The 27529-nt window shown below is 41.5% G+C and overlaps 1 protein-coding gene across 5 annotated transcripts in view; it reads right to left on the reverse strand.

Annotated features, from left to right (window-relative positions):
• Positions 1-27529, reverse strand: part of CRY1 (cryptochrome circadian regulator 1) — a 440250-nt gene that overhangs the window by 396966 nt on the left and 15755 nt on the right. For all 5 annotated transcript variants that reach the window (XM_065581567.1, XM_065581559.1, XM_042843604.2 and 2 more), the window contains exons 2-4: positions 3439-3547; positions 1925-2067; positions 155-339 (exon numbers count right to left, since the gene is read on the reverse strand). In XM_065581567.1, the coding sequence (XP_065437639.1) occupies positions 155-339; positions 1925-2067; positions 3439-3547 (437 nt within the window). The remainder of the gene's footprint in view (positions 1-154; positions 340-1924; positions 2068-3438; positions 3548-27529) is intronic.

Below are 27529 nucleotides of genomic sequence, written 5' to 3' on the forward strand. Positions count from 1 at the left end.
TTGCTTTAGGTTGATCTGATGTCAGCAGTTTTAGTTTAATTATGAAGTTTAAGCATAAAAGTCACCTGAACAAGACTGAAATAACCATGTAGGACATTTTATAAGTAATATTGAAAATGTGTCTAATACAGTGCAATGAATGAATATAACATACCTAGCTCTTCTAGTGACGGAACACCATATTTCTCATCATGGTCATCAGAAACTGGAGTAGTGCACTTTTCCATTACTTCTGCAGTGATGGTTTCCACTGGCATCTCAAGTGGTTCCATTCTACTGATTAAAGTCTGAAATCTTTTATAGGTAAGAGGTGGCTGTCCCCCATTTAATTCTATAATCCTGTGTTCAAAAAACATAAATGCCTGCATTTCATACAAGTGCATATTACAAATTTACATATTTTTTTTATAAAAATCTGTTCTTACCTGCAGTTTGAATTCTGTTGTTTATACATACATATACACACACACTAAACTAGACAGTTTAAACCTTAATTATACCACTCCAATCCCACTAGGGAGACAGAAGAACTTAATTGCATAAACAGAGTGATTACTATTCTTGCTTTCTGGGTTGAAAAAAAAAAACCCTCTACACCTTAAAATTGTTTATTCATTATTTGTTTACTGCAAACAAATATATACACATCCTCAAACAGATTACAGACGTCAGTAAAAATAAAGTTATTGCAAAGACATACATACAAGCCACCAATTAAAAGCTTTACAACTGCAATTTGGAAGAAAAGATTACTGTGGTATTCCGATGGAATAATATGGTAACTTTACTTAGGCAAAAAATGAAGATCTAATGCTTTGAATGGCAGCCATTGTACATGCATGCACACACCCCACCCCGCTTCTATGCTCCACTTTTTCCTCAAAAGAATAATTTGCTTCAGATATACCCAAAACTCCAGAGAACACTGAAGCAGAATTTCAACAAACCAACCCTAATATTCTGGTATAGAATGGTAAAACCATGTTGTGCAGAGGGAGCAGCAATGTTTTTGTTTTTTTAATTACTTAATTAATTTGTTCCCCCCACCTATTGATGAAAGGTCAACCCCTGGCTTCCAAACAGTGGGAAAAAAAATATAAATGTGAGAGATTTTAAATAAATTACTTTTAAATTAGCTATAATAGTATAAAACTGGAAATTACAACATAGTTAATAAATTTATCAAAATCTCAATGGGACCAATACTTTACATTTTGTGGATTGTGTATGTATAATAGGGATCTAGTACTAATCCATTAAAAACAGTGGTCTGTAGAAAAATATAAACGACATCGTGCAAGGCAAGATGGTGATATCAAGCAATCCCCAATAACTTTCTAGATACATAAATGAAAGAAAGGGAGTGTTGAAAAATGTTTGATTCAGAACTAGCTCACTAGAAACAGTTAAGTACTTTAAACTTCTTGACATATTTGCATAGTGAAGACTCTAATAATTGAAGCAAAGGTACTGATCTTGACCATTAGTATTCTTAGCAGGTTCTTTATCACCCTGATGGTATGGAATGATAGAACTGTTAAAAATTGGTATATATTGAACTATATACAAAAACTAAAATTTAAACAAAATGATAAATCCTATGTAAAGTGAATTATAGGCACTAACGCACCATATCGCCCCAAAAAATATGCAGCCATTTTTATAGACCGATTATGGCATATTTTATTAAAGGACGGATATGTTGGCTTCCTTGACCCATTTTGGAGTTCAAAACTCTACTTAATATTGAAATAAGATGTCATTATTTCACTAGGGGGTGGAAGGAGGAGGAATGAAACCTGACTAAGCATACAGTAAAGAAGACTGCAAACTGTGCATTGCAGTTTCTGTGCAAAACAATCACTGAATGCTGCATAAAAACCACAGATTACTACTCTGTACATTTAAGACAGTGGTAACTTACTTGTCTAAGTCATATAATGTATGTGAAATTCGTACAATGACCTCCACTCCGGCTTCACTAGCCAGCTTCTTAATTGCTGCATCCCTCTCCTTCCCAAATGGCTCAGAATCATATTCAATAGAAAGTTTTGCAATGTTCCATTCCTGAAATTCAGGGAAAAAAAGTGTTAGTTAGAAACATCAGTTGCCGGGGGGTGGAGGAGAAGAGACACTTATTCCCCACACCTAATTAGATAATAATCCAGTCTTGCACATCAGAAAAAGTCAAAAACCTTAAGAGCAGCAGTAGCAAAGATAAACTAAAAGCCAGGCCTCCCTCTAGCCATTATTCAACACCAGATCCTCAGATCTGGAGAAGTTAACCAGAGGGTATGTCTACACTGCAATTTAATATCCACAGCTGGCTAGTGTCAGCTGACAGGGTCTCAGACCCTGGGCTCCAGCCCGTGCCCGAATAGCTACATCACAATTAAACAGCATCATAGCCTAAGCCTAAATCAGCTGATGTGGGCCAGCCAGGGGTGTTTAATTGCAGCGTAGACATACCGAGATGTCCAAGCTACATACAAGGTAGGACAGATTGTTAAGCATAAGGGATTCACACACAATCCCTGGCAGGTTTGAATTGTTTAGTAATAAACTCCCCACACAAACTTTAAACATCCTCAACATAAATCCTTTTAGATGCTAGGTGTCTAACTTTATCAAAATAAGTCAAGCAGTATCTAGCAGAATTAGCTTGACAGCTAGCAATTATAGCTTGATTCTATACAATTAGAAAAGTTATGATCCCTCAATTTCCAAGTTTAAAGTTTATAAATTTAAGAGGAACAGTTTGAAATGTTGGATTCTTTCCCCCTTCCCCCAAAAAGATTCCAGACGAAATAAGATGAGACAGTGAGACAAAATGGATAATACGAGGGGGGGTGGGGGTGGGTAGGAGTTGCCCTCGCAGCCTACCCTGAACCCACCCAAAAACCAACCAAAGGATTTAACCTCCATACAGGAATCTCATTATAGATTAGGGATGAATATAACATTTCTGTCCATGAACCTTGAACAATTTTCCCAGAATAAAAAACTTCCTCTCTACTTCAGGGGGAATTGTCAAACCAGGAGGAAAGTTAGCAACAGCATAAAATTTTTATATACTTTGCAGGCTATTATGAGCTATATTTTATTTTACACAAAAAAGAGCAAAGTCAAAATCATTTCAATCAATTAATGGGAACATCAGTCAACAAAGAAGCTGCTGAGCAAAAAAACCACACATTTCTTTAAATCCTTCTTTCTCAGAATAGGAGCCCAACCAAACTCTCTAACCTTAAAAAGTAGTGAGGGATTCAAAGGTATTTAGGTGAGTAGCCATTTAAGTTAAAGGGCAACAGGAAGCAAGTCTTCCCAGACAAAACTAGTTTGAGGATTGAAAGCTAAAGCTTCTGAGTGGAGTTGAAACAGCGTATGAAAAGAAAAATGAAACATTTGAATTAAAACACACCTCTGCCTAAAGCTTACCTTAAAGAGCCTGGGAAACACATCTGCTGGCTGTCCACGAATCACAAACAAACGAGAATTTAATTTTCGTAGATTGGCATCAAGATCTTCAAGACACTGAAGCAGAAACCTGTAGAGAAGAAAAACCTTATTACAAAGCAACATTTATCCTCCTGAAATAGTTCAAACAAACATTTTCAGTTAGGAAAGGGGGAAGAGGAAGACGACTACAAGTGGATAGTCAAATAGAAATTACCAAGTTTCCAGGATTTTACAGAAAACCTGCGTTCATACATGCATATTCTTGTCAAGGTTCAAATTATACATACTTATTTTGACTGCAGTTATTTATATTCACAACATGTATTGTTCTATACTGAACTGAAAAAAAAAAATCTATCTGCAATGCAATTTCACTTTTCTGCATTATGCATTTTAACTTCGGGAATGTACCAAAATGAATGCTAGTTATAATTTGGAGTGCAGTTATTTGATAATGGAAGGGCAGCAGGGGAGTGAAGAACAGGAGTCAGTCAGTTGTTAGGAGAATAAACACTTTGTGTAGTAAGGCCTCATACAATACAGTAACCTAAAATGTGACTGAGTACTAGTATAGCTAAGGTCACACTAGATCAGGAATCGGGAACCTTTGCCACCCTGGCAGGTCGGGCAGGTTACCTGCCGCGGCCGCAGGTTCAGCTGAATGCGGCTCTCACTGGCCGCAGTTCGCTGTCCCAGGCCAATGGGGGCTGCAGGAAGTGGCGCAGGCCAAGGGATGTGCTGGCCACCGCTTCCCGCCCACTCCCCCCCCCATTGGCCTGGAGCGGCGAACCGCAGCCAGTGGGAGCCGCGATCAGCCGAACCTGCGGCTGCGGCAGGTAAACAAACCAGCCCGGCCTGCCAGGGTGCTTACCCTGGCGGGCCGCATGCCAAAGGTTGCCGATCCCTGCACTAGATGATCATAACAGTCCCTTTTGAACTTAAAAAAAACCACTTATAAAAATAGGACTTCTATGTACTAATTAAGATTTGTGGTTTCCTCTGCAAGCCACAAAAATTTCATTGTCTTAGCTATCCACCCAGTAGGATTATTTAAACAGGACAAATGAAATAGCCAAACTACGAACCCTATAAACCAACCAAAAATGGTCTCTAGTATGGCTAGTCTACAAGTTTTCCAAATGGAGATTATTTTAGCAAGTCTCTCCAAGTCCATAAAACTTAAATGTGAAATTCATTATTAGTACAATTGGTTACTAAGAATTGGCAGTATAATTTTTTGCCATACAGCAGTTAATCTATGCAAATTAGGATACAACTGTTTTTAGATATTTAACAAGGAGTGTAGAGGATTAGTTCATGTTTATAAATTACTTCGTGAAATGTTATGCAATTCTGAAGTATTCAAATGTTGCATGAGTTACATACATCACTACCTCCCGACCCACCCAACACACACAAAAAACTTCCCATGGATAAGATGTAGCAAGAGTAATCCATCATAGGTTGGGAAGAAAATACTTTTGGTGGGTAAGATATACACTAATACAGTAAACTCTGAGGCATTTAGCTGCACTAAAAAGGAACTCATAAATATAGTAATCTCCCCCTTGTACAAAATTGTACAAAAATGAAAATGTTTAAATTAACTGTCAGCTGAACTCAGTCAACAGAAATAGACCCTCATGTCTATGACGACATAAAACAATCACAATTTAGCTAAACATTGCAGAATCATTGATAAATAGCTTTAAACTAACAATACAGTTTTTTTGCCTGCTGCTAGCCTCCATACACACAGAAATTCTACTGCTAATTCTGATACGTGATATGATTCAACAAATGCAGAGTGATGGGAAGGGATACCCAATCAAGCACACTGACAACAGATAATTTCTAATCCCCATGTTTCATCTCTGCCAGGATCTCTCTGCTCCTAGCATGAGGACTTTCAGTGCTGTAATTTGTTTTGGATTAGTACCAACAATAACTACTTTTAAGGGGAGGAGGACCAATTTTTTGACCAAAGGACAAGTGTCAATAGTAATTAAGCCTGTTCACAGAAAAGAACGGATAATCAAGAAATTCTGTTTTCTGGGGTCCTCTTGCCATCAGTGTAAAGTGATGGGTTCCAAGTAGCTGTCCCAAGCAGTATGAATACAAAGAAGGAAAAACAAAGGTTTCAGCTATACTCACCTATCTAGGTATAGCTTCCCAGTTTCTCCATGAAAACGTGGAAGAACTAGACCCCAACTAAACACTAAAATAGCTGCAACAGTGAGCCTGGAAAAGGAGGTACATGTAGGTGAAGATGGGAGGAGGATAATGTGCTACAGTTGGAGGACTAGCTGGCTGGAATGCTACGCTTTTTTCAGTTAGCACTTAAAGTGTTTAATTATTGTAATGGGATGGCCAATTCTCCTACCCACTGGGCCAAAATTACTGCTATTTGAAAAGCTGCTTTCCAGGACCAAGAGACAAAGAGGCTTCCATATGAGGTACACAGGTGGGTAAGTTTAGTTCCAGAAGTCCTTTGACTCCAGGAAAGAATAAGGGGACCATCAAATAAACCTAAACAATTAGCTACTGCAGCCTGACACAGCTTATGTAACAAGAATTAGATCCTATAGGAGACCTTTAAATATTACCCCAAAAGAAAAAGAAGGCAGACACTTGAACTACAAGGAACTAGCGAGCAGAGCCGTCCCTAGGTAACACTGAATCGGGGTGACCGCTCCGGGCCCTGCGCTTTGGGGGGCCCCCACAGGCCAGCACAATTGGCTGGAGGGTGAACCGCTGGCTGGGGGAGGTTACCTCCAGCCCCACCCCTTCCACCTGAGGGAGAGCACACCAGGAGGGAGAGCATGCGGTGGCGCCACTGCAGCCTTCCAAGCCCAAGGAAGGCGGGCGGCATGGGGGGCCGGAGTGTGCACGGGGCCACACCTGGCTATTTGGGGAGGAACTCCCTCCCCCAGCCTCCCCTACCTTCCCCCGGCGCGTTCGGCCCCTGAAGTGACGTCACTTCCAACTCGGGCAATGATAATGACAGAATTGTCATTTTGAGCCTTGAGGACAGGAAATCTACCCTCATTGTCAGAAATCAACCCTTGTGCTCAGAATATTAACATTCAACTTTTTATCCATTAGTATAGTAATGCCCCTTTCTTTAGAATTAAAGCAACTAGAAATCGAGAGGCCTATCCAATCTCTATTCAGTTTTCAAGCTTCATGTTCCACCAGATGTGTCTCCTGGAGCATGGCAATGTCAAAATTCTTTTTAAGTAATGAGTATTTTTTTTCTTTTAACAGGATTACTAAAACCCTTTATATTCCAGAAGACATTTAATTATAAGAAGCTTCATTGTTAAAATATATTGGAAAATATATAGTGTCACATTTTGAATAAATGAGAAATTGCAAGTTTTCCTGAGCAGCACACAGTTCTTGCATATCTAAGCAGTAAAAGTTATATAATCCAGGTGTAGGGTATTGCTTCCCTGTACATATTCTAAAAAAGTGAGAAAGAAATTCACAGAATAGGAGGGCAACAAAAGAGGGTAAGTGAAAATAAAACAGAAGAGACAGCGGAGAGAAAAAAAACACATTGGTACCATACAAATCGAAAAGAAAAATCTGTTTACAGCCCAAATATACAAACTTGTCACACAGAGGGTGCAGACAAGTCAGGTGAAACTTGGAGATCCTCGCACCCCTGGAACCCCAAACATTACAGCTATAGTAATCACCTAATACCAATAGAACCTTGATACACTAGTTATAAGGAAGCAGTATCTAATAAAGCAAAGTTTTATATAAAATTTATTAACCAAATGATATATTTTACACTAATGCTCCTTTCCTGTGAGCTAGGGCAATAGGAATTAAATCAAGAATAACCCTTTAACCATTAGTGATGGGGGAAAAAGAAAAGGAACTAACATATCAATATCAACTAGAGCCCATTAACTTGTTTAGAACAGCCATATCAAATTGCAGAGAGCAATACAAATTTCATATGGTCAGACCATTCCAAAGATGTCTTCTCTTGTTAGGGAGGAGTTTGCAGATTTTTGAGGTACTTTCCTGCTTCCTGAGGGGAAATGAACGATACTATCTTCTCGCCATTCTTAATATGGAGTACTGCAGGTATTTAGTAAAATAATTCAAGTCCATCTTCCTGGCCAATTGCTTTGCTTGGTTAAAAGCTGGCTTCACTGCAACCACATCATGTGCATAATCTTGAAAGAGCAGTATTTTAAATTGCTGGTTCTCCCCATAACAGCTCCTTTCCCCCCTCTTGATTTCTGCAATATAAGCTCTTTAGTGGTAAACTTCAGGAACTTCACAATCAATGCTGTAGGCTGACCTCCTGGAGCTGGCTTGGGGGCAAGGGCTTGGTACGTTCACTCTATATCAAAACAAAACACAAAACAAAACAATCTACCGCTACAACTTAGATAGCAGTTTAGGGACAAATTTGGAGAGTTCACCTTTCTCTATTCCTCAGGGACACCCACAATCTTGATGTTACATCATCATGTGTGGCTTTCTAGATCAATAAGCTTCGTCTTAGTAGTCTTGATATCATTACAGTTCTTCATAACCTGTAATTTGTTCTCTTTGAAATAATTTTCCATTTCAGAAATTCTGTGTTCTGCTTCACCGATCCCATCTGGATCGAGTTTGTGGTGCACTCTGAATCTCAGTCATGGCGGTCTGTAGGGTGGAAACTGTAGATTTAATTTCAACAGTATCTGCAGCCACCTGTTGTACTACAGCCATCAGCTGCGTTCCATCAGGTTCAGCCATCATTTTGTTTGTAGAAGTGGAGACGGAGGCAGATCTCTGTTTTTTCAGTGCTTTCTGACAGAGAGGAAGATGCACAGCTTGAGGGTATCTTGAGAGTTTGTCACATTCCGGGGTGCAATACAGACCAGTGAGGAGTTGTGTCACCGCCTACCTTGCAACCTTGGGTACCTCATGATGCTTTGCTCTCAACCTGGCGAGCTCTAGTTTTATAGTTGCTTCGCTGGCACCCATATTAATGTTTTACTATGGTTTTATTTCTATTTCTTGAAATAAACAGACAGAAAATAATAAAGCTGTAGCCTTTCTTGTGACTGTTCCCAGCCACCACACTTCAGACTCACTTAAAACTGTTTTACCAGTGCTTAACATGTAAATATCAGTTAAAATACCAAGATGTGTATAAATCCTTCTTTGACTATGCCACTATCACATTCTGGGGTGCAATCCAGACCAGTGAGGAACTGTGTCATCACCTGCCCCCCCACCTCACACTGCTTTGCTATTGTAACTTTCAACCTGGGCCGCTCACAAACAGCCTACCAGCATGCATGTCACACCCTGACGTCTTTGTATAGCTGTAGCCCTTGTCCAGCAGCTTTGACCCCAGCAGCCTGTCAGCAAAACTCCAGGCATAATCTGACTTCCACCAGCCCTGGTTACTACTTGCAAAGTGCTCCCAACATACTCCCACTCTGAATTTTCCCCAAAAATGAGTGTTCTGGACAGTTCAGATATTAAAGGTCCGTTGCACCTGTAAAGGGTCAATATTCAACAGATTGGTAACCCCAGTTAAAGTAGCAAACAGTTCAGTTTAAACACAACACTGGATTCATTTAACTACAAAAACAAAGATTTTATGTGAATTCAAGCATTAAAGTCAGAAATGGTGACAAGACAAAAAGATAAACGCTTTCTAGTGGCTTCAACTTAAGCTAGACTTGGTTCAAGGTAAAAATCTTTACCACAAGATCCCAGCAACATGGGTGACCAAATTCTCAGGTCAGGATCTTGCCCCGAAGTCAAAGGGCAGTTTGCTTTGTTTTCTTAGGTGAAAGAAGGAGAGTAACTGGGGTTTTCTGTCCCTTTATTTTATAGTCCAGTTAACCTTTAAAACCGATTCTTTGGAGGGTTACCTCTCAAAGCAAAGTTTATTCAAACAGTAAAGAAGGCAAAATGGACTCTCGTGGTGAAGGAGGCTCCATGTTCTTTCTGCTCACCTGTGTTTGCTGAAATGCAGATTTTCTCTGTCTCCTGTCATCTCCTCTCCCTGCTGTCTTGAGGACCCTGCTTACTACTTGTATGTAAATTAAGGTAAACACACATTTCTTTATTCAGGATACTTCTACCTGGACAGGGCTGTGTGGTTTTGAAAATATGCAAAGATCATCATGCAGGGAGATTTCATAACTTTAGATATTATCTTGCTACATACATTTCACCATGACATTATTGATCGAGTTTAGTTTTCAAATGATATCTCCCAAGGCATAGTTCGTATAAGGATTATCACAATAGTATGTAGAGTGTGAATGCATCAATTTTTACCAAAAAGTTTAGTAGTGATTAGATGTCTAACATAGTGAATGCCAATGAAAATGAGGTAGGATCTAAGGCTAAAATAAGGAAAGAACAAATTAAAAATTACTTAGACAAGTTAGATGGCTTCAAGTTGCCAGGACCTGATTAAATATATCCTAGAATACTCAAGGAGCTGACTGAGGAGATATCTGAGCCATGAGCAATTAGCTTCAAAAACGCCTAGAAAATGGAAGAGATTAAATACAGTGTCAATGTATAAAAAGGGAATAAGGACAACGCAGAGAATTACAGACCAGTCATCTTAACCTCAGTACTCAGAAAGATAATGGAGCAAATAATCAGGCAATCAATTTGCAAACACCTAGAAGATAAGAAGGTGATAAACAACACTCAGCATGGATGTGTCAAGAATAAATTGTGTCAAACCAACCTAATACCTTTCTTTCACAGGCCAACAAGCCTTGTGAACAGAGGGAAGTGGTAGATGTGGTATATCTTAACTTTAGCAAGGCTTTTGATACCATCTCACGTGACCGTCTCATAAACTAGGGAAATAGAGCCTAGATAGAGCTACAATATGATGGGTAAGACTAAGATTTGTCATGGTTATACTTAGTAAAAGTCATGGACAGGTCACGGGCAATAAACAAAAATTCACAGAAGCAGTGACTTGTCTGTGACTGTTGCTGCTGCAGCTCCACCATTTCCCCTGCTACTGTGGTGGCTGGGAGCTGCAGGGTTCTTCCCCCTCCTTCCTCCCTGCAAGCCTGTCCCCGGTCACTGGAAGCCTGAGGGCCCCCTGAGGAGGCTGTGTCACCTGTCACTGGAAACCTGCAGGGGGACCCTGAAGAGGCTGTCGCCGGTCGCTGGAACCCTGCCATGGCCCCACTGGCTGCCAGCTCCCGTCCTACAGACCCAGGTGCTGAAGCAGAAAATTTCACGGCGGTCTCTGGAAGTCACACCTTCCGTGACATAAACATAGCCTTACTGATGGGTGCATAACTGGTTGGAAACCCGTTCCCATGAAGTAGTTATCAGTTATCAGTAGTTATCACAGTCAAGCTGGAATGCCATATCGAGTGGGGTCCTACAGGGATTGGTCCTGGGTCCAGTTCTGTTAAATATCTTCATCAATTATTTAGATAATTGCATAGAGAGTACACTTATAAAGTTTGCAGACAATACCAAGCTAGGAGAGGTTGCAAGTGCTTTGGAGAATAGGATTAAAATTCAAAATCATCTGGACAAACTGGAGAAATGCTCTGCAGTAAATAGGATGAAATTCAATAAGGACAAATGCAAAGTACTCCACGTAGGAAGGAACAATCAGTTGCACACATACAAAATGGGAAATGATTGCCTAGGAAGAAGTACTGCGGAAAGGGATCTGGGGGCCATAGTGGATCACAAGCTAAATATGAGCCAACAATGTAACATTCTTGCAAAAAAAGCAAACATCATTCTGGGATGTATTAGCAGGAGTGTTAGGAAGACATGAGCTACTCAGCGCTAAGGCCTCAATTGGAGTACTGTGTCCAGTTCTGGGTGTCATATTTCAGGAAAGACCTGGACAAGTTGGAGAAAGTCCAGAGGAGAGTAACAAAAATGATTAAAAAAAGTCTAGAAAACATGACCTATGAGGAAAGATTGAAAAAAAAAAATGGGTTTGTTTAGTTTGGAGAAGAGAAGACTGAAGGGGGACATAACAGTTTTCAAGTACATTAAAAGGTTGTTACAAGGAAGAGGGAGAATTTTCTCCAATTAACCTCTCAGGATAGGACAAGGAAGCAATGGGCTTAAATTGCAGCAAGGGCAATTTAGGTTGGACATTAGGAAAGACTTCCTGTCAGGGTAATTAAGCACTGGAACAAACTGCTTAGGGAGGTTTGTGGAATCTCCATCATCGGAGGTTTTTAAGAACAGGTTAGACAAACACCTGTCAGGAATGGTCTAGTTATTACTTAGTCCTGCCTTGAGTGAGGAAAAATTAGGTCACTTTTCAGCAAATGGCTTCCACAAGCAATAGGCTTAGATTTGCTAGTTATATATAGTGAAGGATTCTACTGGTCTCAGGCAAGATTTTTAGTAGGATTTACACATTCCTGCATATTCATCTTACTTGTTCATAAAGTCATATGTGCACACCAGCCTTATTTTGATGTTTTCAGATTTTACATGTGAACTTTTGAAAGTGAGAATGAATTCCATATACAATTTGACCATTATAATCACAAAAAGATGTTATTTCTGACAACCCCAAACATACATACTGCCTGTGATCCGAAATCTAAGTTGTGTTTTCTGGCTTTTACTTCCTAGCTATCACCAGTAACTCTGACATACCCAACATGCACTATAGTTGTAAGGTGAAATTGAGACACACAGATGTCCACTCAAGATTAAGATTCTACCGTTTGAATCTTAGTTTATAATTGTGTTAACAGCAAGAAAGCCAGAATAAAATCCAGTATATCACAGCAGTACTGGCTCTGCAGTATTAACAGGAGTAAAATCTTTGTCCATGGGAAAAAGTGAATATAAACAGGTCTGGAAGGATAAGTTTATTATTGTTCAACGCTGATTTCACCACACACAAAACCAGGACAAAAAACATTTCCATCAACATGAATCGATATTTACAGATAGGACAAGAAAGAAAAATACTGCTTGACAACTTTCATTTCACTTTGTATATTTTGACATGTGATATTGACCATTTGTGTTTTAATGGTTATAAAGCTTTTTAATCTCAACTTTTACTCTCATTAATTATTCTGATGCCCCCATAATTTTCCACAACTGTAAGAATTTAAAATTGATAAAAAAATTAAAAATGCTTAAAAATAAACTGTCAAAATTATAATAAAATCAATACAAAATTCTGCCAAGACTAAAATATAAGACTATCAAATAAGGTGATAACATTTTTATTTAGGCTGTAGTTTTCAAAAACTGCGTGACTACAGCAAGACTCTTAAGGCTCTTACTAAGTAAGTGGCCTGATTTTTAGGAGCAATGATCACCCAGAAAGTCCCACAGAACTTATGTAGATCCAACTGTAGCAATCTCAAGTGCAGACAGATATTCACTAGGAACTGTTAGGTGCTCAGAACTTTTGAAAGTTAGGCTACTTATTTAGGGACCTAAATAGGGAAATAGGAGCTTAACTTTGGTCACTCATTTTTGAGTCACTTTTCTGAACATAATTTACAAATGTTAATTTAAAACGTATTTCAAGTTTTATTCAGGATAAATTCTTTTGAATATCGAATTGCCAGGCAGAGCAAAACATTTTAGATTAATTATCATTTCAACACACATGCAAAACTTGTATTGTACCTTTTTAAATAAGATCCTATACTATAAATTCTCTTTTTTTAAGGAGACCTGAAGAGTTTTGTTTAAGATTATTTTGTTCCTAGCTTTTAACAAGAAACTTAAAATTACAATGTAGTTTTATCCTAGGAATAATCATTAGGATTCTGTGGGAGGTGTCTGTATAATCATAAAAAAATTATTGCAACTGGAAACGCAAACAAGTATACCAATAAGTTTCTGTACAGGCAACGGGTACATAAGGGGAACAGATTAAACATTTTAATTTAATATTTTATTCATGATACCTCATGCATTTTGCCTCCAGGACATATTGCAAAGAACTGACATCACTGTTAAGTACTTTCTACTGCAGTAAAATTTGAATCTATAAACTCATAAATTGAAGTTGCCTATATTAATAAGAAACTAAACAGACATACTGTGATTAAATTAAAACCGATTGCCAATCCATGCAAACTCCTTTATTTAGCTGGACAATTATCTGCATCTCATTTTTGACTATGCAACCTCACTCCCATTTTTATATATGAACCTCCACACAAAAAACCGTAAGGCTGTCAAGTGCAAGACTGTGTTAGGACACTAGCTCTCACACACAGGCTTGCTCTCCCAAAACCCTATTAAGCAGCTTCTCATATTTCCCATGTCTATTTTATCTTCACCTTCCCACATTTTCATTGATACCATTAGTCAGACCCTTCTGCTTCATCCTTTCACAAAATGTAGTACCATGCAAGACGTAACAGGGAGAAAGAAGGTTATGTATTATTAAGCAAAGTCAGCTTTAAATTGTTAGATATGAATGTAGAATTTTAATTTATACTAAAGCTTTAAAACTGTTAAACATATTAATGCCTTTTCCCCCTCCCTTGTTAAAAAACAAACAAACCCCAGACTACTGCACTTGGTAATAAGGTCTGCTATTCTGTCATTTATCCAGTTAGATCATATATGAAAGTTTTTTTTTAATTCAACTACACATGTTCACTGCATTAACATCTATATGAGCCAGATGATTATGATTGTTTTAGTTAGATAAACTGTCACTTAGACTGCTGAGATACAGTACAGCACTATCGGAGATTTCAGCAAATTGAATGTCATGCCAGCATATTTTCTTATTACCTTGGTTTGTAGCATTCAGTCATTACATAGTAGGGCCAGTATGTTCTTGTAAACAGATTAAGCTCAGACAAGATTTAAATATTATGTACACTGACAGCATCATCACTTGGCACCAGGATGGACTGCTACCTTCCTATCACAAAATAAAGGTCCTTCTGTTTAGAAAGATGCCTGTTTTATTGATTCATTTAATTCCATATCAATTTTATATTGTTACAATACAATATGAAAGTTACTGTGACTTTCAAAGGCTGAAAAAGTATTCAATAAAGAAGTTGGTATTTTGTATTGCTCTCCATGCTTTACACTAACAGACAACATGGTTTTCACATGTTAGTACAAGTTAAACCTTAGGCAAAAAAGAAAAGTGAATGAGGCAACAAGAGGATTTTTTGGCTATTTTATCAGTAAACAATTCTTATTCTCTTCACTGCCACCATGTCAAAGTAGTGATGGAAGGAGGAAAAGAATACTACAAGATATAGCTTTGGATAATCCAGTGTAATTGCAGAGTTCCATTATCAAACTCTATGAGTATCACACTGTCTAATAATATATGAAAAGGCCAAGTTAAAGGATTGAGCTATTTTGGAAAACAATGAGAGGAGATGGAAAGAAAGCAGTGAGTTATACTAAGTTGTGAGCTATCTGGCATAGGTCTTCAAACTAGACCCAACTGGGTTACTGGTCATGCAGCAACAGGAGCTCTGTTCATTGAGGCCCTTGAAGACTGCCTGAACTGTGAGGTTCCCCCTAACTAGCACACTACAAGATCAGTTACAGTGGTTGATATTAGCTAGAAGCAAATAAGTGTCTGAATCGGTCCCAACTTGTTTAGTGAACTACAGAAAGTTGCTTCCTTATGCTCTACTCCCTACTATGACCTTTTTCAACCACATTATGTACTTTTAGATTACTGTTCTCTGGGATGGGACGTGTACAATAAAATATTTCTCTGTGTGCTACAAGATCATCAGTGTTTCTCAAATGTAGTACTCTGTCCCTATTTCCCACTTGGTGGGCAATATACACAATAGTAATATCTAAACTAGACCAAATAAAGCTATGCTATTGATATATTAGCACCTATAAAATTCTGTAATCTAAATACTAAACATTAGCATATCTCATGTCCAAAGGATGTATGAAATCTCTACCACCCCATTTCCACCCTTCCTGCAGCAGCTGAATTGCTGTACTGACTGCAGACTGCACTGATTCTGTGGGGTGTGATCTTTATATTTAGTATTCATAGTAGATGTGCGGTGTGTCTGTGCATGGTTTTTTCTTACTAGGAGCAGCTAGTTGGAAAATGAAAGCAAATGGAATTTTCCTTTTTCTTCGAAACTAAGGGGCAAGCCCAACACAATTAAAAAACAAAACAAACAAGCCAAAAAACCCCACACAACCACATCTCTCTCTCCTTTTAGAGATTTCTTTTTCTATGTAAGAGTAATGATATGTCTGATCCAGTTACCGGTAGGTCAGTTGATATTTAGGCCAGCATGAGACCTTCTCATTCTATGCACAGGAATGTCCCAACATCAATATCCTGTCTAACAGGAAGATAACAGATGTATCAGAGTTCACTTTGGCCACATGACAATTTGCTTTTGAAAAAATATTTCTAGACCAGATATGTGGTCTTGTAAACAGTCCCCTGCTATGATAGACTGGAGCTTTCAAGAGAATCATACTGGCATTTTTTGTTTTGGTCATCAACTGTTCTCCAAAGTATATCTGGGCTGCTGCGCCTCTCAATTTGATTACATTTCTTTAAGTTCAGGTGGTCTTTGGCACAGCTGAGGACACACTTCAGCTTCTCTTTGGTGTACCTGAGACACAGATTGTAAGAGACCAGGGCATAGGCAGTCTGACCTAATGGTCACAAGTCAAGGATGGTTATGAGGTGGTAGTCAACGAGTAGGGATTGGAGTAATCACTAGTGCCAGGATCAATAGGCAAGAGTCAGGGACCGGCGATAAGAGATACCATGCTGGAATCAGGAGGCAAGAGTCACTGTCAGAGGCTGAAAATCAGAAAGTGAGAAGTCACAGCAGGCCAGAAGTCTGTGTGGTTGCACAGACAACTTCTTAGGGCACCTTTTTAGTGAGCAATAGCCAATCAGAAGGCCCCAGAGTGCTGTAACTTTGGACGGTAATTCTTGCAGCGCCTAATCTACACAGTGCTCCTTGGATGTGGCTCCACATAGGTTCCTGGTGGCGATATGGGAATGTCAGCTATCCCAGTTTCTGCAGACCTGGGTTCTAGTCCCACAGATCCTTATACAGAAGGAGGACCTTGCAATAACTCTTGGATGTGTATTGGTGTCATACAAATTTGAAAATTTTGGAATATGAATCATACCAGACAGTTTAGGATGTGCATCAGCAGTTTTATGCAACATTTTAGGCCTCTAAAACTGTGGTGTACAACCTCCACCCATGTTTGACTTGTGAGTTTTGGGGGGATTTTTAAAGTTCTTTATGATGATCTGCTGGAGGCCCCCCCATCAGCTTTGACAGAACTTAAGCTTTCATTTAAAAATAATTATTAGTGACTATGGTTGCAAAATAACTATTTTACTGCTGCTCATTTTCACAGAAATATCTAGCTAGTGTACTTATCCCATCTAGCTGGATATCACAGAAATTAAAGATAGAAAGATTTATTACGACTGGAGAGAAATCTCAGGCCACTGGACTGCCCCAGGCTCCAATTCCTCTCTAGAGAAAGAAACCAGTCAGAGCTCCTCTGTGTGTTAGATAGGTCAGATCAAAAATCCAAGGGTTTGATCATCAACTGGTCATTGAAACTTGTGGAAGGCAACTACTACTGCAAAACTCACTCTATGAGCCTAAAATCATTTACTGACTCATCACAGCAAAATATTCTCAGGTACTTAAAACTTCACAGGTGAGTGGGACTTCTGTTTTCTGCTAGTATGGAAGACTGGCCTTTTACATTCAGCACCAAACTTTCACATAGACAACTTCAGCCAAATAACCTTTCTGTCCAGCCATATGTTCAAGAAACATATGGCAATTGTGTGCTTGCTGAAAAGATCAAGAAGCTTCGAGATTCATTTGAGCAATGACAAAGATTTTCAAGAGGAACAAAAAAAATTCACCTAAATTAAAAAATAGTGTAGATTAGTCGAAATTAAATTACTCCAGACTACTTCAATTTAAATTTCATGAAGGAAACAACTGATTTTTTTTTTTTTAATACAGAAAATATCTGTCAAGCAACAGCAATCCAAAGTTATGTCACAGGGCTATTTGTACAAAACCTCTTTGAAAGTACTTATTTCTGAACTGACCTTTCTAATATGAATTTAAACATCAGTTAGAGGAAGAAAGAAACAGTAAAGGCCAAACAGCGAGTAAGGCCTTTGTATGTGGGCAATAAAGTTTTCTTTGTTTACTTGTCGTCTCCTGCTGGAAGGCAGGCTACATTCACACTGCCTGAGCTCTCACAGAAATACTAACAAAGTACTGACATTTCTACAGGAATCTGAAATAAAACAGAAAACACACCCCAAACCTTACTGTGTGTTCCACAATATGCTCTGCCCCTTCGGAGAAAAAAAAAAGCTTGTCATCAAGAAGTTTCCAAGAAGCAGTACCAATCTTCCCAGGGATATTCGTTCCCCTGCAGCCTTGAAATCAGATTTTATATGCATTTTGTAAACTCCTACGTACACTGGCAGTACTCAACATCATGCTGAGTAAACATCTTTTCTCTTTAAGCTTTTTCAGTACAAATACACACTCTATGGATAGGCTTGCTCCCTGAAACAAGGTCCAGAACCTTTTGGAAAATTCTGCTAGTTAGGGACCGTGAGGACTTTCCTTCAAGTAATGGAAATTTCCAGGTGAAGCTACATAAGGAATTATGGCATCCATAAATGCTGTTCCTGACAAATGCCAGAAGAGCAGGCGAAAATCACTCTGGTTCATTCAACTTGCTAGCTGAGCCATTTCTTTGTTTTTTTCCACAGCTATGGACAGTATAGGTTTTTGTTTTTATGTTTTGTCTCAACAACAACAAAAACTTTGGAGACCTTTGGTTCCTGGAATTGCCTTAACATGTGGATGGCAGACTCAACAAAAAAGCCTGGGTTTAAGGAAGGCCTTTCTTGTGTACATGAATTTTCTGGTCATCGACCCTTATACCTGATATCTTGGATAATAAGTATTCACCAATCAGTTCTCCAGCTGCCTTAAGTACACTAGAAAGGCCTATAAGGATGAAAATACTTTTCACTATTCATACTTAGCTTAGCTTTTAGGACAGATTCAAACGTCCAGACCCTTCTCTTTAATTCTGATAAGAGGATGCCTTAAAGTTTAATTCCGAGATCCTCATTGCTAGGGTAGACTTGATAGTCTGCTATGCCAGTGGTTCTCAAAGCCGGTCCGCCGCTTGTTCAGGGAAAGCAGGGCTGGGCCGGTTCGTTTACCGGTCGCGTCCGCAGGTTCGGCCAATCGCGGCTCCCACTGGTCGCGGTTCGCCGCTCCAGGCCAACGGGGGCTGTGGGAAGAGTGGCCAGCACATCCCTCAGCCGTACCACTTCCCACAGCCCCCATTGGCCTAGAGTGGCGAACCGCAGCCAGTAGGAGCCGCGATTGGCCAAACCTGCGGACGCGGCAGGTAAACAAACTGGCCCGGCCCGCCAGGGGCTTTCCCTGAACAAGCGGCGGACCGGCTTTGAGAACCACTGTGCTATGCCATATGAGGCCTCAGACTTTGTTCCATTATCGACAGACTGAAGAAAAGAGAGATGACACCATCATTACATAAAATCCTGTTCTTCCTCTGGGAACTCCATAAGTAATAAATAAGGCCCTGGCAGCAAAATTCCCCTGTGCTGAAGAGTGAAGTTTACATTCCAGGGTGCTGTTTACATTCCTTTGGTTCGGAGACAGATCCTCCAGCACCAACAGAGAATTCCTCTCCCCTGATGCCAAGAGATGCCCTTCTGTCATTATCCCTCAGTTCCTACAATAGATCAGGAGCCTGCTGCCCATCACCCATCCACACTGGGGCAAAGTTCCCTGTATTCAAAGGATTTGAAGCTGGGATCCCTTGGGGTCTGCCTTGCCAACATCCAGGCTTGCCCTAAGGAGGTTCCTTCAGTTACCTTCTCTTCACAGTTGACTTAGTTGTTCTGAGGTACCTAGTACAAAAGACTGAACTATGTCCCTTCTAAGGTTTCAGCAGCTGCCACCGTTTTGCTTTTCTTCTGGATGGGTAGAGGGATACCTCTAGTTTTAGCTGATCTTTCTTGGATCAGCAGCAAGGAATCCATGCTCTTGCAGCATTCAGTATGTATATAACTTAGGTGTGACCCTTGGGCTAATGACAAGTTGCAAATCTTCTAAAGGCCACAGAGACAACACTGCTCCGGCACAACTGTTGTCATTTTAAGCAACAAGACTTTTGGATCTCCTTATATGACAGCACTTTTTGGCATGCATCCATACTTCTTAGAAGCACTTTAACTCTTCCTTAGGCACATCACACAGTTGATTGTAAGATATCTTTGAGGTGCCTTAAATTCTTCTCAAAAAGGCTATCCATTTCAATGCAGTATGTTCTTGATAACAACAGTTCATTATATTCCTTTCAGATCTAGTTAGCTGTCTTCAAAGAAGTGTAAGTAAACCATACTGAAGTATTTCATAAGAGAGTTGTGAACTTTTAAGATGTTAGGGAAAAATTAAATGAACTTGGTGTATTATGTGTAAGTGAGCACTCTTGATCTTGTTTGCTTTCAGTGTAAACAGATCATTTTTGATCCGTACTGTGACCCTATTATTTCTTACTGATATGTTCCCCCACACACACACACATTTTCACAAAACCCATTCAATATACTTGCAAAGTTACATAGTGTATTACATTTTAATTTAAAATTACAAGTCAAATTGACTATTATTTGATTAATTCAACATGTATGCAGTCTACGTGTAATTCAATAGACATCCATCTATATACATTTCTAATATGCTAGATTTATTTAAGTTGACTTCAGACAGATGGCAACAACATTTACAACATTAAACAAAAAGTTCAGAAAACCTGAGCCTTTTAAATTAAAATGCAGAAGGGGTTGGGGTTTACAAAGGATTTTTATTTTAGAGACTAACTAAAATTACTGTACATGGTTAAGGTACATCATAATCAAGACCTTGAACATGCATTTCAGGTAAGAAAACAAGGGATTCTGTCAGTAATGTTGGTTTCTCCTGGTCATTTAAAAATACTCATTTTTAAAGAAGGGAAATGTACTTGTTTTGTCTCAATGAGGTCCAGCGTTGTAAGTAAACAATGCCAGCAACCTTTAAAATGATCAAAAGGCACATTCAATCATCATTCTGTACCTGGTGCTAAAATAGAGATATGCGTACCACCTAGTGCTCCACTGCAGTTCAGGAATCCCACTGCTGCAAAACCATCCACTATTCCCCACATATTGCCCAGAGTAATAGTTCTGCATAGCAGGAGGCAATGAATGGCCCTGCATACTATCATGACAACAGCCCATTCAGTGCTTTTCCTGACTCCAAATTGATTCTCGACTGACCAGCAGCAATCTGCTGTTGCAAGTTTCCTTAGTGCAATCGCCACTGGCTTCTCAACTGGAAGGCTGAGACGAGTTTGGCACACAGATCCAGAAACATAGCCTTGTGCATCCAAAAGTTCTGCAGCCACTGCTCATCATCCCAAACCTACATGACAATGCAATCCCACCAGTTTCTTGGGACCAGAACTAGCACTCCACCATCTGCAGCTGCTCCCTGAACGCCAACAACCACCTTGAACTCCTTCTTTCTATGTTTCGCAACAATCTAGCCTCTGAGGACTTATGTTTTCTGTGGCTCAGCAAATACTGCAGGATCATCTGCCCTGTGCTTGCAACACTCATGACAATAGTGCAGAGCAGTGCAGGCTCTATGATGCTGTCAGAGATGGCGGACAGCAAGGAGAGATGCACGGGTTTGTGCGGATTTTGAAAAGAAGGAGTGAAATATTATGGATGCAGCTGAAATTATGGGCTAGAGAACACTACATCATAGGAAGCTGACCCCATGTTCCCAGTCACCCCTGCGCGACTTGTTTCAGGCATTGCAAAAACACCCTGGGCATTGGATGTTAGTGAGCTGCACAGTGAGATACGTACCCACAGTGCACTGCACTCTGCATTGATACAAGCATTCCTGGTGAGGACGCACACCGCCAACACGAGGAGCCAAGTGTGCACACACACACAAGTGATGCAATAACTATCACAGCTGTATGCAGACATAACTTTGGTAGGCATAATGTTATAGTGTAGATATGACCTAAGTGTTTTTACTCCTACCCTCAGCCTCTCTCATATTCACTCTCATTCACAGAGAGAGCACACTGATTTGCTACACGCTATTGAAAATTCTTCTCACTTTTCAATCTTTCATACATAATCTTTAGTTTAGGGAAAGCTTGCATTTCTTGTTCAGCTAAAATATAGGGAGAGGGCTGCAATCCAAGTGCTTGTACTTGTCTGAATGTTGTTTCTGTTCTTGGGGTACCCAGGACTGAGTGTTACCTTATCACTCCCTGCCTCCAAAATTAGGGAGTCTTGCCTGTGCCTGACTGGATGTCAGCTCCTTAACATCACCAGCCTTTCAGACACTCAGGACTTCTCTACCCTTGCAATATTACAGTGGCACAGCTGTAGCGCTATAGCGCTTCAGTGTAGATACTCATTACAAAGATGGGAGGAGTTCTCCTAGCAACTTAGTTAAACCACCTCTCTGAGGTAGTAACTAGGTCAATGGAAGAATTCTTCTACTGACCTAGTGCTGTCTACACCAGGGGCTAGGTCAGCTTAATTATGTCACATTTTGCACACCCTGAGTGACATAGCTTGGTCAACTTAACTCTTGAGTGTTGACCTGGCCTCAAGCACTCTCCTCTGGGCTATGCCAGCCCTTTCTTTGCCTTGCAGGTTAACAAAATTTGTGCATCCAAGTCGCTGACTCCCTTTGAAATCATTCCTCTGTGATATCTAGCCCCTGGCACTTGTTACTCACAGAAACCCCAGATGCTCTGTCCCCAAGAACCAGTATGCCCCAGCTTACCTTAAACCAGTGCGCCTGTAAACCACACTGCACTTGTGAGCATTTATAATACAACAAAAGTAGGTTTATTTAAAAAGGGGTAAAGATTTAACTAGACACCCTCATTCCACACTGGATTTCTTCAGTGAGCTGATCCAGAGGACTTGTCTCTACTCTATGTTATACTGAAACAGCCTTGTTTCTATTCATAGATAGGAAGAAACCCTATCTTGTTGTAATGTTCCTTTACCACCTTCAGGAAGTTTTGATTGTTTGCAGTTCCTTCTGATGGCTTTCCACTGAATGTCTTACGATAGTAGAAGGCTAAAAAATTAAGCCTTGCATTGCATCACTGGATAAATAGGGTGGGGTGACAACTCCCTCAGGAATGAATGAGCCACCACCACGACACATTATCCTCTGGTGACTAATTTTTACTCCAAGTCCATAAAGCATAATATCAATGTAAATACATTATTCCTCAAATATTACCCATGTGTACATCTCACAATATTATGAACCTTGACAAGTTACGAGTTTTCTGTAGATACAGGATATATATCTATATATAGATCCATAAAGAGTAAAATATAAGGTGTGTTTCGTGTAGTGAGTTTGCCAGGTTTAAGGTGAGAGTTGTCTGCAAAAAAGACAGGAGACCTTTTGCTAAGGAGTCTCTGTCACAAGCGTAAACCCTAAACTTTTCACTTAATCCACTCTGATACAGGACTCCTACTTTGGAAAGCTGCAGAGTTACATTGGGTCTAGGTCAGTACGGCCTGGTCTACACTATGACTTTAATTCGGATTTAGCAGCCTTAAATCAAATTAACCCTGCACCTGTCCACACAACGAAGCCATTTATTTCGAAATAAAGGGCTCTTAAAATCGATTTCTGTACTCCACCCCGACGAGCGGAGTAGTGCCAAAATCGATTTTGTCATTTCGAATTAGGGTTAGCGTGGCCGCAATTCGATGGTATTGGCCTCCGGGAGCTATCCCACAGTGCACCATCGTGACCGCTCTGGACAGCAATCTGAACTCGGATGCACTGGCCAGGTAGACAGGAAAAGCCCCGCGAACATTTGAATTTCATTTCCTGTTTGCCCAGCGTGGAGAGCACAGGTGACCACAGATAGCTCATCAGCAGAGGTAACCATGCAGGCCGATAATCAAAAAAGAGCACCAGCATGGACCGTACGGGAGGTACTGGATCTGATCGCTATATGGGGAGAGGATTCAGTGCTAGCAGAACTTCGTTCAAAAAGACAAAATGCCAAAACTTTTGAAAAAAATCTCCAAGGGCATGATGGAGAGAGGACACAATAGGGACTCAGATCAGTGCCACGTGAAAGTCAAGGAGCTCAGACAAGCCTATCAAAAAACAAAAGGAGGCAAACAGTCGCTCCGGGTCAGAGCCGCGGACATACCACTTCTACGCCGAGCCGCATGCAGTTCTAGGGGGGGCCGCCACCACTACCCCACCTCTGACCGTGGATTCCGAGGCGGGGATAATCTCATCAGCTACACCTGAGGATTCTGCGGACGGGGAAGAGGAGGAGGAGGAGGACGAGCTTGCAGAGAGCACCCAGCACTCCGTTCTCCCCAACAGCCAGGATCTTTTTCTCAGCCTGACTGAAGCACCCTTCCAACCCAGTATCCAAGACCACGACCCCATGGAAGGGACCTCAGGTGAGTTTACCGTTTAAAATATAAAACTTGTTTTAAAAGCAAGGGTTTCTAATGATTACTTTGCCCTGAGGACTTGGGATGCATTCGCAGCCAGTACAGCTACTGGAAAAGTCTGTTAACGTGTCTGGGGATGGAGCGGAAATCCTCCAGGGACATCTCCATGAAGCTCTCCTGGAGGTACTCCAAAAGCCTTGCCACAAGGTTTCTGGGCAGTGCAGCCTTATTCTGTCCTCCATGGTAGGACACTTGACCGCACCATGCTTGCAGCAAGTAAACTGCATGACAAAGCCTGGCAGCGTATGGTCCCGGTGTTTGCTGGCATTCAAGCAACACCCGTTCTTTATCTCACTGTGTAATCCTCAGGAGAGTGATATCGCTCATGGTAACCTGATTGAAATACGGGAATTTAATTAAGGGGACAGAGGTGGCTGTTCCTACTGGGCTGTTTGCCTGTGGCTGAAAAGAAATCCTTCCCTGGAGTTAGCCAAGCGCGGGGGGAGGGGGGGGGGGGAATTGGCCCAGAGCTTTTTGCGTTTGGCTAGCAGGGATCTTCCCTGATACCAGCCACGCAGCGGGGGGAGGGGTCAAGCGATCATCCAGAGAACTGGATGGGGGGGGGGTGCTTAGTTTGTTTTCTGCTGCTGCAGGTTAACAGGAAAACCGCAGCACTCAACGGGCTTTGCTTGGTATGTGGGAAAGGAGGGCGCAGAAGCCGAAAGACAATGGCTTACCATGGCCGCATGCAAGCTGAATTCTGTTGCCCGGACCTGCGTCTGTGATCTCTAGCAGCAAAGCCACAGGCACTCAATATTAAGAGGCAAAATGCGACCTTGCACAGAAATCACATGTGCTATGGAATGTGAATAGTGTTGGTCACCATGAAAGAGTATAAGCATTGTTCTGCAAAACGTATCTTTTAAAAAAATTCTCCTTTTTTCCCCTCCCTCCAGCAGCTGCAAATTCTTCAAGCCTCCCTCCTCCGTCTCGAAGGCTATCACAGATAAGGCGTCGGAAAAAGAAGACGCGAGACGATATGTTCGCAGAAATCATGGAATCCACCCGCAGTGACAGAGCTCATCTGAATGAGTGGAAGGACACGGTTTCAAAGTATAGGAAAGAAGCCAGTGAACGTGAGGACAGGAGGGACGCTTGAGATGAGAGGTGGCGGCAGGAAGATCAGAGGAGGCAGGATGCAACGCTGGGGCTGCTGCGTGAGCAAACAGACATGCTCCTGCGTCTGGTGGAGCTTCAGGAACGGTAGCAGGATAACAGAGTGCCGCTACAGCCCCTGTATAACCTCCTTCCCCCCTCACCATGTTCCATAGCCTCCTCACCCAGACGTGTAAAAAGGCGGGGGGGGAGGCTCCGTACACCTTCCCATTCCACCCCAGTGGACAGCCCAAGCAAAAGCATTTTTTTAACCTTTTTTTAGTGGCCTTTTCCTTCCCGACGATCCTCCTCCCAAACCCCACCCGGGTTCTCTCCCTCTTTTTATAATCTATTAATAAAGAATAAATGATTTTTAAAAGATAGTGACTTTATTTGGTTTGAAAGCAAGCTGGGGAAAGGGGGAGGGTGGGTTCCTTACAGAGAATGAGTCAATAAAGGGGGCGGGTTTTCATGAAGGAGAAACAAACAGATATTTCACACTGTAGCCTGGCCAGTCATGAAACTGGTTTTCAAAGCTTCTCTGATGCACAGCGCTTCCTGGTGTGCTCTTCTAATTGCCCTGGTGTCTGGCTGTGCGTAATCAGCAGCCAGGCGATTTGCCTCAGCCTCCCACCCCGCCATAAAGGTCTCCCCCTTACTTTCACAGAGATTGTGGAGCACACAGCAAGCAGAAATAACAATGGGGAGATTGGTTTGGCTGAGGTCTGAGCGAGTCAATAACGATCGCCAGCGACCTTTTAAACGGCCAAATGCACATTCTACCACCATTCTGCACTTGCTCAGCCTGTAGTTGAACAGCTCCTGACTCCTGTCCAGGCTGCCTGTGTATGGCTTCATGAGCCATGGCATTAAGGGGTAGGCTGGGTCCCCAAGAATAACTACTGGCATTTCAACATCCCCAACGGTTATTTTCTGGTCCGGAAAGTAAGTCCCTTGCTACAGCCCTTTAAACAGAGTAGTGTTCCTGAAGACGCGACCGTCATGAACCCTTCCCGGCCAGCCCACGTTGATGTTGGTGAAACGTCCCTTGTGATACACAAGTGCTTGCAACACCACTGAAAAGTACCCCTTGCGGTTTATGTACTGGGTACCCTGGTGCTCCGGTGCCAAGATAGGGATATGGGTTCCATCTATCGCCCCACCACAGTTAGGGAATCCCATTGCAGCAAAGCCATCCACTATGACCTGCACATTTCCCAGAGTCACTACCTTTCGTAGCAGCACCTGAGTGATTGCTTTGGCTACTTGCATCACAGCAGCCCCCACAGTAGATTTGCCCACTCCAAATTGATTCCCGACTGACCGGTAGCTGTCTGGTGTTGCAAGCTTCCACAGGGCTATCGCCACTCGCTTCTCAACTGTGAGGGCTGCTCTCATCTTGGTATTCTGGCGTTTCAGGGCAGGGGACAGCAAGTCACAAAGTTCCATGAAAGTGCCCTTACGCATGCGAAAGTTCCGCAGCCACTGGGAATCATCCCACACCTGCAACACTATGCGGTCCCACCAGTCTGTGCTTGTTTTCCTTGCCCAGAATCGGCGTTCCATGGATAGAACCTGCCCCATTAACAACATGATCTCCAAAGCGCCGGGGCCTGCGGTTTGAGAGAATTCTGTGTCCGTGTCCATGTCCTCATCACCCTTATCGCTGCGCTGCCACTGCCGCCGCCGCCTCGCCTCGTTTTTCTGGTCCTGGCTCAGCATAAACTCCACGAGAACGCGTGAGGTGTTTACAATGTTCATGACTGCTGTCTTGAGCTGAGCGGGCTCCATGCTTGCCGTGGTATGGAGTCTGAAGTGTTCACCCAGGAAAAAAGGCGCGAAATGATTGTCTGCCGTCCGTTGCTTTCATGCGGGGAGGGAGGGAGGGGTGAGGCTGTACCCAGAACCACCTGTGACGATGTTTTTTTGTCCCATCAGGCACTGGGATCTCAACCCGGAATTCCAATGGGCAGGGGAGACTGCAGCAACTATGGGATAGCTACCCACAGTGCCACGCTCCGGAAATCGACACTAGCCCTGGTACATGGACGCACACCGCCGAATTAATGTGCTTAGTATGGCCGCATACATTCGACTTTATACAATCTGTTTCCCAAATTCGAATTATATAAATTCGGATTAATCCCATAGTGTAGACATATCCTATGTGTGACATGATTCGCTCTGCTTCCCAATTTGGGAGCAACATATCATGTGTTCTTAACCTGCCCAAATACAGAGCCAGCTGCTGCTGCTGACACAAATGACCATTAAACAAAATTAGCCACAGTAAAGAATTACAGCAGCTGTGACCATTATAGTTAGGTTCAAGAGTTTCCATTCCATCTT

The sequence above is a fragment of the Chrysemys picta genome, chromosome 1, assembly GCF_011386835.1.
Source record: "Chrysemys picta bellii isolate R12L10 chromosome 1, ASM1138683v2, whole genome shotgun sequence".
Taxonomy (NCBI): Eukaryota; Metazoa; Chordata; order Testudines; family Emydidae; genus Chrysemys; species Chrysemys picta.